Source organism: Syngnathoides biaculeatus, chromosome 8, assembly GCF_019802595.1.
Source record: "Syngnathoides biaculeatus isolate LvHL_M chromosome 8, ASM1980259v1, whole genome shotgun sequence".
In the NCBI taxonomy this organism is placed as follows: Eukaryota; Metazoa; Chordata; class Actinopteri; order Syngnathiformes; family Syngnathidae; genus Syngnathoides; species Syngnathoides biaculeatus.
In genome coordinates, this window is record NC_084647.1 from 22778339 (window position 1) to 22790452 (window position 12114).

The window sequence follows — 12114 nt, forward strand, 5'->3', positions numbered from 1 at the left end:
AATTAAATTTGAAATTACTCTGAAATATTGTGAAAAAAATATCAATTTGAAATGAGAAAAGAACACGCTTAATAGTGTGAGATTAAAAAAAAATAATACAAGACTGCATTTATAATACACAAACATTGTTTTTATTTTGTGCAAATAAATTTGTAATATTACTAAAAACATTCTATTTCGATTATATAATAAAATATATATATATTTTGTGTATAAAAAGTGAGAAAAATAATCCAAGTAATATTACAATAATAAACTTGACAGCTTGTGAGACATTTTAATAAAAAAATATTTCATTAAATTGTTAATTTACTAGAAGAGCTTGAAAATAATGTTACAAAATGTATGATTCTCTTTTACAGATAGTTTTGATATTAAAAAAATAACAGAAATTATTCTTGCTATTCCTTAAAGCAAACTCAATCAATACAAAAAAATTACAACAATAACGGTTGCGAGGAACTGAATAACGTTATAATATTTTGAGGCTAAAAAAAAATTAGATGGAAAAATTGAGAGAATATTTAAATCTTCTGAGGGAAAATCTCAAAATGATAGTGTGTTTTTGTATAAGCACATGTATTTAAATTGGACAGTATTTATCCGAATGAATATTGCTAAAATGACACGTCCTTGTTGTATTGAAGCATGAATATTGATTAGCATTCCATTGCCTGTTCACCCACGCGTGTTTTTTCCCTGTCCAGGTTTTACAAGCTTCATGCGCAGTCCAACGTGCGACATATTCAACCCGCTGCACAACGACGTGAACCAGGACATGGATCAGCCTCTGTGCAACTACTTCATCGCCTCCTCTCACAACACGTATTTGACAGGAGACCAGCTCCTGTCGCACTCCAAGACTGACATGTATGCTTGGGTTCTGCAGTCCGGCTGCCGCTGCGTGGAAGGTTAGCGGGCGTGGGATAGTCATGTCGTAGAAGGAGATCTTTTTTTTTCCCAGAACTAGACGATGTGGTTTTATTGCAAACATAGTGTTGCGTTGAGATACGATGATCTATCAACATTTTTTTTTAAACAGAGGCTTTAAGCAGTTTAATGCCAGCCTCAATTTTACATTCAAATTAAACCCAAAACAAAACAATTGTTGTGTATTTGAAACAGCCACACAATTTTGCCTTCTGCCAGCTTAATTTTTGCACACAATGCCACAAATGGACAAAAAAAATTGTATTGATAGTTTGGGTCTGAAAAACCCTTTGAGCACCACATATTTAAACACAAATGGTGCAGCAACACATATAAACATACAATATAACAATACCTGGGCATGTAGTCTTCATCCTTTACGAAAAACAACAAATATTACAGCAGCCCACTGAGTCATCTACAGTACTTGTGAAACTATTCTTCTTCGTTTTGCGTATACATTACTGCATAATACTGCACCCTCGTGGTCAAGTCACAGAGTCACAATTTTCCTTTTGAACACATTAGAAATACTGTAGTTGTTTTTGGGTGATGGGCTTGATTGGTTTCATGTAATTTATTTTATTGGGGGAAAACTATTGGAGATACTAGTTCGTTGAATTACGGTGTTTCTCACAGATCGAATTAAACTTATACCTCAAGGTGCCACTAAATCACTTGTATTTAGAGGCTGCAGTCAATTGGTTGACAAATTTAGAAATACGGATGACATCATAGAATAATCGACGTGGACTGGCACCGCTCTGCGGGTGACTATAGGAAAGAAAAAAAAATCTGCTTTCAACCTCGAGTGTTCTTCGCTGTTTATCGTTATAATTTAGGAAAGTCGAGTGTGTCTATAGTGGATCTTCAAGCCCAAGCCTCACTTCACCTTGAGTATAAGCAATGAGAAGAGAAATTAACATAGACAAGAAGCCCTCATTTACAAAGTGAAGGATACACAGGATGTTTTTTTTTTCCATCCCTCCCTCTGCAGTGGACTGTTGGGACGGTCCAGATGGCGAGCCCATGGTCCAGCACGGCTACACGCTGACCTCCAAGATCACCTTCAAGTCCGTCATCGAGGCCATCAACAAATACGCCTTCATCAATAACCAGTGAGTCCACCAGTGACATTTAATTATTTCCCTAGTGGCAAACAATAGTGACATTCTGTCGGCAAACAATACAATTTTATGTGACATTAATTGCATTATTGATCGCATGCGCTCATCCATATCTGTGCTTTTGAGGAACAACGATCCATAAACGTCTTCGACAAACAAGTTGGCTCGATTCAACTGTTGCGAAATAATCCTAAAAGATGCATATATGTTGAATTTTTAATCCATAGGAGACAGGGTGCGTGCCATCAGTCTTAGAGCTGTTTTGTTGTTGTAAACAGTCACCATTGGCTTTCCAACACAACACAAGTTCTTTTTGGGCCTCGCGAGCATCTAAGTGAACCATCTGCTCACTAGCGCTTCCTCGCAATCCCCTCAGGATCGGCCGTTTGTCTCCGCAGAGTCCAACATAACCTCGGCAAAGTGACGCAGACTCTTTGCTCTCCACTGATAAAGCTATTTATTTCCTTTAAAGCCGGTGGCAGCACGGCAGCAGATTCAAGCGGTGTAATTAAGCCTGAAGCGGAGTTTCACTTTGGCAGAGGCTTGTCGGAGCAAAAATAGAATTGCACCGAGTTGCTGTGCCCGTTTAGCTGTTATTTACTTCAATTGCCAGCTTGTTCTGTGTGCTCGGCAGCGCCGCCTTGTCCAATTCATCAGTGGTTCTGTTTTTATTGGCGCTAAGGTACATGAAGCTAGGCTATGCTAAGAGTTTACTAGTTGTTCTGTCATGGTCAATTGTGCCAGGGGAAAAGAATGTAAGCAAACCGAAAATTAAATGCAAATAAAAATAGAAAAACACACATGCACACTATGCAAAACTCATTTGATTAAAGAACACAAAATACAGATAATCCATGAACACATTTTGAACATGAGTAGCAGCAAATCAATAGTGCATTATACATAAGTAGAAGGCTTTTCCTAATTATTGCTGTCAATTTAGCGGGTGAGGCGAGGGGGGTGTAGTGTTCCTAAGAGTGTATCATACGTGAGATATTGTGTTACATAAATTCATAAATCAGGGTTTTCTCAATCCTCACTGCTGTTCCCTATTTTAAATTCACCTTATCATCAGAGCTGCCTGTTTTTATGATAAAGGGCCCCCGGCTGCGAGGAAGTGATATCCCACCACACGTGCATGAACACACGTGCACAGATGCACACACACACACTGACACACACTAATGTTTCACCTGAAATAATCTCAGGGTGTAACTACGGGCCAAAGGAAATGATGGGATGGCTCGCTCTGTGTTTCCTTTTTGTCACAGGCCTATGTAGTGCTTGATGGTGTGTGTGTGTGTTCTAGTTTGTGTTTGTGCGCCGCTTTGTGCAGCTGTGAAAGCAGCCACGCTTCCCTCGAGGCAAAGCTGTCACTTTGACAAAGGTGACATTTGCGCTACCGTGTGGCCAAGAGTCACTTTTCCAAATGAAAACACCGGCACACGTACAACAGCCACACACGATACGCACAGACGCTGAATCATTCACTTCCCGTCTGTCGATTGGAGCGCGTGCTCAACATCGCGCTACGTTGACGGGCTGCGTGTTCTTGTGCGTGTGGCACGGCAGGTACCCGGTGGTTCTGTCCATCGAAAACCACTGCAGCATCCAGCAGCAGAAGAAGATCGCCCAGTATCTGAGGGAAGTGTTTGCCGATAAGCTGGACGTCGGCCACGTGCTCAGCAGAGAGTCCACGACGCTGCCCAGCCCTCAGAGCCTGCGGGGCAAGATTCTCATCAAAGTAAGACGAAACCAACACAACGTACGGGTTCTAAACTTTGAAACCGCCCGAGATACACAGTGCAAAGTGAGCACACCCATGCCCCAAAGCAAAAAGGGAAATTAAACTTGTTTGAGGTGAAGCTAGAAGACATTTCAATATTTGGAAAGGGCTCACCAGATCAGGGACCAAAGTTCAAGTGAAAAACTGTTAGTGGGACCTGAAGGGGTTTGAGATATCCCGGCAATTGGACACATTTGGAGAACCCCTGCAAAGAGAGAGCGAATTCAAATAAAAAATACTGAATGATTCCATAAAGCAATTTATTATTATTTTTTAACATCAGGTATGCACACTAATGCTTATGAAGATTTGTTAGGGCCACACAGACAAGAAAAACAACAATTGCAGGCCAAGAATTATGTCATAACGGTGCAAAAAAGAATACAGATTTCTTGAGGACAAAAAAATCCAAATGTAACGAGGAAAAAAAGTCAGATTTTTACCTTCAAGTGAATTTCACCCCTAATGTTCACTGATGGTGTAGTGGTACACACACCTGCTTTTGGTGCGGGCACCGTGGGATCGATTCCCGCTCAGTGATGGTCTCGATATCTCCCCTGCGACTAACTGGCGACCAGTTCAGGGTGTAGTCCACCTTTCGCCCGAAGCTTGCTGGGATAGGCTTCAGCTTTCCCATGAATCTTGTGAGGATAAGCAGCTTGGATAATGGATCGATGAATTTCAACCCTCACTGCTCATCAAAACCCAAAATTGTTTTTATTATTTTAGTATTTGTGGGTATAAATAAATAAAGAGTAAAAAACAAAAATTCACTCAACCATTTTTTATTTTGTTCACTCCTGGTTGGAGATTGCTGTCAAAATAAACAAACAAAAAAAAACAAATATAAACTACTCATGCATTACAACCAATCGTTTGCCATCTCAGTGTGAATGCATAAGCCAAAGCGCCACAGATGGCCTATCAAATAATGTGAATTTTGTGGTTATAACCTGATAAACAACAACATATTTGAACACAAATGGAGAAGCAACACTTGTAGACAGACAGATGAACTCACAGCCATATATTTTTATATACAATGCAACCAAAAAAAAAAAAAAAAAAAAAAAATATATATATATATATATATATATATATATATATATATATATATTACTACATCTTACAGAGCTGTTCTGACCGTCTTTTCCCTGTGTAGTGGTACTATATACAGATTCTGGATTTTGGGCACAACCCCCTGATAAATCAAGGAACAACTGTACGATGTTTATTTGAGGTTCCTAGAATATGGTGAAATGCATTTGTGTACATTTTGATAAAAATATTAGGGGCACCTCGCTATGAACCCCATTTATTAACGCCGTATTATCGCAGATTATTGCCCAAATTTTTTCTGCTTTGGCAATATTTCAAATGCCCACTGAAGACATGAGTAAATAAAATAATGGAATTTAGGATGTCATTTCATTTGAGTGTGCTCAATTTACCTCCTAATAAGAACAAAAGGAGCCAGTGAGGGTCCATTTCATACCAAAAACAATGCACATAAATTGAAAAACGCAAAGTATTTGAATAAATCACAGTTTTAATGACGCACGGGGAATCGCTTTTTCCTCACAATACTCAAACTAATTCATATCATGCCGTGGCAACGGTCTCATAATGTGTCTTATGAGTAGGACACAATGAAATACAAAAGCGGCAATATTTGCATCCTTAATGTGGCCGAAGCATAAATATTGGAGTTGTTCATTAAGCGGAAATTGTTGCCAAAATCCCACTTATTGTGCATTTGCATGATGATGATATTGCAAAAGTGCTTCTCAGTGCTTGTTTATTTGGCATTGTTGCTGCTTTCTGTCTACGCGCAAGACTCCCGTTCATTTTGTATGATTTTTGACTCACACGTACGATATTAGCTCACAAGAAATCCCCAAATTTCCCCTTTTAGTGCACCAAGTTGTTATTTTACAAAATTCTGCATTTTTCTTCTGTGCTACAACAAGAATCTTATTGAATTCAAAAAATGAATCTGACTTTTCATGTAGCTGGGTTCTCGGGTCTTCTATTCAATGCTGTATTTGGTAGTATTTTCTCAACCAAACTTTTTCCACCTGTTGTGTAATCCGGCAAGTGCTGACTGGCTTGGTCACAGACACATTTTTGGATTTGGTTTAATTAATATCACACTGAAGGAGTCGGACGAGCCATTCCAGAGAGCCAGCTATTTGTATACAAGCAACAAAAAGTCAATTTTCCATACTACGTCCCCTTTAAGGATATCTAGCAAAAGAAGATTTTCTGCAGTTGTATTCAAATCAGTACAAGAGATCCTGGACTCTCCGAGTCCCCCCTTTTTGGATCAGTCTTTGTTTAAAACACTGGTGTGAAACATGAGGCTCGGGCCAGATGGGGCCCACCACATTATTCGATGGGGCTCGCTAAAGCAAGTTATGTGCAGATACTTCATGTTTCATGCTAAAATGTTTGCCAAAAATGGTACCAATTCATTTTATTTTATTTTTATACTTCTGATTTACGATGTGGCCGGTAACACTAATGAGTTTCAACCTTTGGAACTTAGTGCATCTACATTTACCTACGTTCAGTTCTTTTCCATCCATCCATCCATCCATCCATCCATCCATCCATCCATCCATCCATCCATCCATCCATCCATCCATCATCCATCCATCCATTTTCTGAGCTGCTTATCCTCACAAGGGACAAAAAGGCTGCCCAGGGTTACGGCACACGTAGAGCTTTTCGCTGGTCGACATAAAGAGAGAGCGAACGAGCGAGTGAGCTTCTGAGCGGAAGAAAACTTTCCAGCGCATTTGTTTTTATGTCTGTCCTCTACAGAGTGAAGACAAAGGCTTGCATTGTTCCCCTACAAGAAGCTTTTATATCTTCCGAGCATTAAGCCCAAAAATGTGATAAAGCCTTATTGATTTCCTGACAAAGAATTTTATTCCTCTTTAACTCCTCAGCAGCCTCTGAAAGTACGGGGCAGCAAAAGAAAATGGCAGGTGTGACAAATAAGGAGTGAAGGGAGTGGTGATAAAACATCCGTCTGTGTTTTAAAATGTTGGGGCAGCGATGTAAACCAAGAGATAGCGAGGGGCTGAGAACTGGCCATTGACTTTTTTTTTTTTTTTTTTTTTTTTTTATGGAGAAGCTCAGAAAACCTCCCCACTCCCACTCCCACCCGCACTAATGGGCTCCCACTCGACCGGAAGAGCCTCTCTTGGGGAGCTTTTGTAAGAGTCGGCAGCAGATTGTACATTTGCGTCTGTGGGTAGGAGTCTGCCAGCAAAAAGAACCTCATGAGTCATTTTCAGAAGTAGGCCTCCTCTTTAAACATATAGTAGGCTTTTTTTTTTTTTTGTATGGTGTTATTTTTAAAGCATGGGCCAACCTGGGAGCCACATCGGTCCATCCATCCACTTTTTTTTTTTTTGGTACTGCTTATCCTCACTATGGTCACGGGTGTCTTCAAGCGAGAGGCGAGGAACACCTTCAATTGGTCACCACCCAACTGAAACGGCTATAGTGAAATATCATAAAAGCTTTCGGTCCTCTCGTGTATGCACAACTGTGGTTTCATCAGATAAAAATACATCCATCCATTTTCTTAGCCGCTGATCCTCACAAGGGTAGCAGGGAGTGCTGGAGCCTATCCCAGTTGTCATTGGGAAGGAAGCGGGGTACACCCTGAACTGGTTTCCAGCCAATCGCAGGGTACAGGGAGACAAACAACCATTGGCACTCACAATCGCACATAAGGGCAATTTAGAGTCTCAAATTAATGCATGATTTTGAGTAATGGGAACAAACCGGAGTACACTGGGAAAACGCACGCAAGCACGGGGAGAACATTTAAATTCCATACAGGCAGGGCCAGGGTTGAACCCGGGACCTCAGAACTGTGAGGCAAATGCTTTCCAGGTGATCTACTGTGCCGCCTCAGATAAAAATATTTATTTTAATAAGCCTTTGGACCTTTTTTTTTATTATCTATTTATATTAAATAGTTCAAGACAAATAGCTGGGATAGGCTGCGGCATCCCCGCAACTCGAGTGAGGAAAAGCTGAACAGAAAATGGAAGGATGGCGTTTAATCCAAAACTGAAAGACAAAGAAGTGCCAGTCGTGCCAGCACAAGTGTAATAGTTCTTTTTTTTTTTTTCTGGCACTGTATTTCATGAAGACACATTTGTGCTTCAGTTAAAATGTTTCCTAACTAACTTGACTTCAAGTTATCATTTGAGGGTGCTTGAGTAAACAATCCAGACATGATAATTGTTGGCTCTGAACAATTTAATAATTAGGATTGTTTCTCTTTCTCTTTTGATAAAAACCTTGCCGGAATTCTTTGCTGCGTTTTAACAAATTATTAATCCAAGGAATAATCAATCATAAAAACACTGAAATGTTGTTTCCATTAAGTGACTTATATTAGGAGTGCAGTAATTTATTTTATATATTACATTAAAGGTAATAAAATTTCGTTTAGATACAAAAATTTAACGACAAGTATTTGTATGGATGATTCTGGCTCAATATCGCACACAAACATCGTGGATTAATCAGAGCTACATTTGACATCCACAATTTGCAAATATTTACCAGTCTGTCTCCTTCGCATGGCGCAGGGCAAGCGTCTCCCTGCATATCTGTCCGCCGATGCCGAGGAAGGCGAAGTGTCCGACGACGACAGCGCCGACGAAATTGAGGACGACTTCAAGCTCAAGAACAGCAATGTGAGAAACTGCTTACGTTAAGATCATTTTAATTGATGCTAATTTTGAATGGAACAATGTCAAACCTTCCAAAAATGCCATGACTACATTTTCCTCAGAAAAAACTATGGCAGAAATCTTATTCATCAGTTCAGTGAGCATCTCACGGATGAACTCCTCAAATGTGCTTTGCTTATTTTGTGTGTGAGTGATGTCCGTGAAAACCTGAGACACTCAAGAGGAAAAGTGCGATGAGAACTGAGAACTGCAGTGTGAAGTGGAAATTTGACATACTGCGACAAGTTGCTCATCATCTGAGGAAAATTGTTTGTTTAATATTATTTTTGGAACACAAGCTGTTTGGCGAGATAGATGTATTAATTGGGAAGTCATCAGGCCAATGCAGAATTCAGACAAAAAGAGTCATTATTAGTATATATACAGTATATCCATCCATTTTCTGAGCCGCTTATCATCACAAGGGTTGGGGGAGTGCTGGAGCCTATCCGAGCTATCTTCGGGCACCCTGAACTGGTTGCAAGCCGATCGCAGGGCACGTGGAGACAGACAACAGCTGTGCTCACAATCACACCTAGGAACAATTTAGGGTCTACAATTAATGTTGCATGTTTTTGGTATGTGGGAGGAAACCGGATTGCCCGGAGAAAACCGACGCTGGCACGGGGAGAACATGCGAACTCCACGCAGGAGGGGCCGGGATTTGAACCCCTGTCCTCAGAACTGTGAAGCCGACGCTCTAACCAGTGGCCCAAAAACTAAATGCAAGTGTAAAATGTATAGAACAGTACTGTACTTGTCGTAGCGAGTAGTCTATGTAGTGCCAGGTGGGGGTGGAGAATTTGCGTGTGTTTGTGGTCTGTGGTCAACAGCAGCTTTTGTGTAAGTGTGTTCTTAGTGTGATTATGTTTTACAGGCATTTAATTCACTGCTGTAATGTGCACTTTGCCAGATGACACCAAGTGTGAACACCCTTTAAATATAGATTGCCTGAAAAATGTAATATAGTAAAGAAGTGAGTGATGAAATGTGATGGAGTGGAGATGAATATAGCCCAAATTGTAAACTTAACATAAAATTTGCTTGAAGTAGTAGTATTAGTTAATATTTGGATGAATGTGCCTTCACTTTTTTTTTTTTCCTGTATGGCACTTGGAACAGTTTTGCCATTTTAGGCTAATCTAATTAACATAATTACAATTCTAATATTTTGAAAATGAGCATCTTCTTGACAATTTTACCAACAGTATGTTTATTTGAAAATACCTATATACTGTCACGAAATGTCCCCTTGGATCTCTTAAGGTTTAGTAAAGGCGATAGTCTGGATCCGTGAGCGCAACACAAATACTGAATGTCAAAACCTCTCATCATCATTGCGCCTATTTTCTCTTAATAAAATCTTTCTCCCCACCCGTCCTTTATCTCACGATGCCCCGGCGTACTCTCGTTATTATTATGACATAAAGCAGGACAGCACTCCAATCACTTGTCACATGGTTCCCCCTGTGTGACTCAATTCGGCAGCGGTCTCCCATATTTAGCTGGAGGCGCGTGCGCTGCAGATGCCACTTTGGATGAGCGAAACCCTTTTTAAAGGGACGCTAGCAGGTTTCTACTGACGGTAGCTTTTTATTCCCTTACGAAAAAAAATATATACGTATATATATATATGGGGAGCTCGTTAAAACCACATCCAGATAAGCATCTTTGGCTGTAGACTCAAATTTAATGCCAGTGGCCTGGAATGTGTGATAATTGCCTCCTTGCTTCCTTCCTTCCCGTGCAACAAAACTGTTTTAAATTGCTTCCGAGTGCACTGTTGGGCAAGGGCTGTAATGAATTTGGATGATGCAGATAAGTAGTGGGAATATCCTATAAAGGAGACTTTTTAGGGCAGTACGTTGAGTCAGGGGCAGCTGCAGGCACTTTTACAAATTACATCATACAGAAAAACTCTTTCCATTATCTTCCCCTGCCAGCATAATTAACATATTGTTGTATTACTGGCGGCACGGTGGAACAGCTGTAAAAAGTGTTGGCCTCACAGTTCTGAAGTCCAGGGTTCAAATCCCGGCCCCGCCTAAGTGGTGTTTGCATGTTCTCCCCGTGCCTGCGTGGGTTTTCTTCGAGCATTCTGGTTTCCTCCCACATCTCAAAAACATGCAACATTAACTGGACACTCTAAATTGCCCCTAGGTGTGATTGTGAGTGCGACTGTTGTCTGTCTCCATGTGGGCTGTGATTGGCTGGCAACCAGTTCAGGGTGTTTTCCCCCTCCTGTCCGATGACAGGATGAGGATTGGCTCCAGCACTCTGGCGACCCTTGTGAGGATAAGGGCTCAGAAAATGGATGGATGGATTGTTATGTTAATACCTCCATGACAGTGTCAGTCACTCATGTGTTAGTAAGTGAGCAGAATCACGCAAAAGCTCCAAAACATTGTAAAGGTTTTTCGGTTGTGTTAAGCCGTGTCGTGTCACTCGGTGGCAGCAAACTCGTGCGTTTGAGTGAATCAACAGCACCTCTGCTGGTCGCAGCTGACTATTTAATTTAATTTAATTTTATTTTCACTGAACTGTTTCGGGCTATGTTTTACCTTGCAGGGGAACGGTCACCATCACCAAGTTGAGTCTCACATCAGGAAGAAGCTGGACTCTCTCCTGAAGGAGTCTCGTATCGGCGACAAGGAAGACACCGACAGCTTCAGCATCAGAGCATTGCTGAGGGCCACCCATCAGGGCCTTCAGAAGAACCTCCGGCAGGTACCCTGTGGGAAAAACACCAAGAGAGAAGGATGGTGGGTGGGGGGGAGGAAAGTAGGTAATCAGCGGGAAGGAGGCTCCAAGAAAAACATATGGACACAATGCATGGGCGATGTGTCATGTAATACGTCGGAAGGCTCCAAAGTGTTGAAGTCTGCGGTGGCGTAACTTAATATTTCATTTCCCCTACTTTGCTTCTTTTGCTATTTTAAGTAGCCTGTCTTTCCCATTTGAACGTAAAGAGTGGGCTATTCTTTACTTTCATCTTCAACATATCAAAGCTTGCTTTCTCATGGTTATGTAGGAGTATTTTATAAATTTTCGCAAGCACAAACATCAATGTCTAGGTCAAAGGATTGTCAAATCCCATATTTTTAAAGTAATTTCCAGACTCACTACTGGATAGTACTGGAATTGTTGGTTAGGTGCTTCATGGTGGTGGGGATTGACTTTTATTTACCTTAAGGAGATTTACCAGGTCAAACTTAAGCAGTAACAAGATCAAAATTGAATTAGCAACAATCCACAGATGTTAGACGTGGTTACCTAAAGTTACTCCAACTACCGCAAATTACTTGTGTGTTTTTGATATGCGGTACTAATGAGGATTCTGATTCTTATACAGTAAATGAAATGAAAAACTTCAGTAAGGGCTCCCCAAATGTGTAATTATGATATCAATAGGGCCTCATTGGATGACTTAATGAGGAATGAACAGCAACCAAAAGTGCTTTGATGGAAAATAGCACACAAAATTCATTTTTCATTTTCATTCATCATT

General features: G+C 40.6%; 1 protein-coding gene across 1 annotated transcript in view; it reads left to right on the plus strand.

Annotated features, from left to right (window-relative positions):
* Positions 1–12114, plus strand: part of plch1 (phospholipase C, eta 1) — a 73017-nt gene that overhangs the window by 40698 nt on the left and 20205 nt on the right. The window contains exons 9-13 of the mRNA XM_061827356.1: positions 708–911; positions 1928–2048; positions 3630–3801; positions 8463–8570; positions 11175–11333. Of these exons, the coding sequence (XP_061683340.1) occupies positions 708–911; positions 1928–2048; positions 3630–3801; positions 8463–8570; positions 11175–11333 (764 nt within the window). The remainder of the gene's footprint in view (positions 1–707; positions 912–1927; positions 2049–3629; positions 3802–8462; positions 8571–11174; positions 11334–12114) is intronic.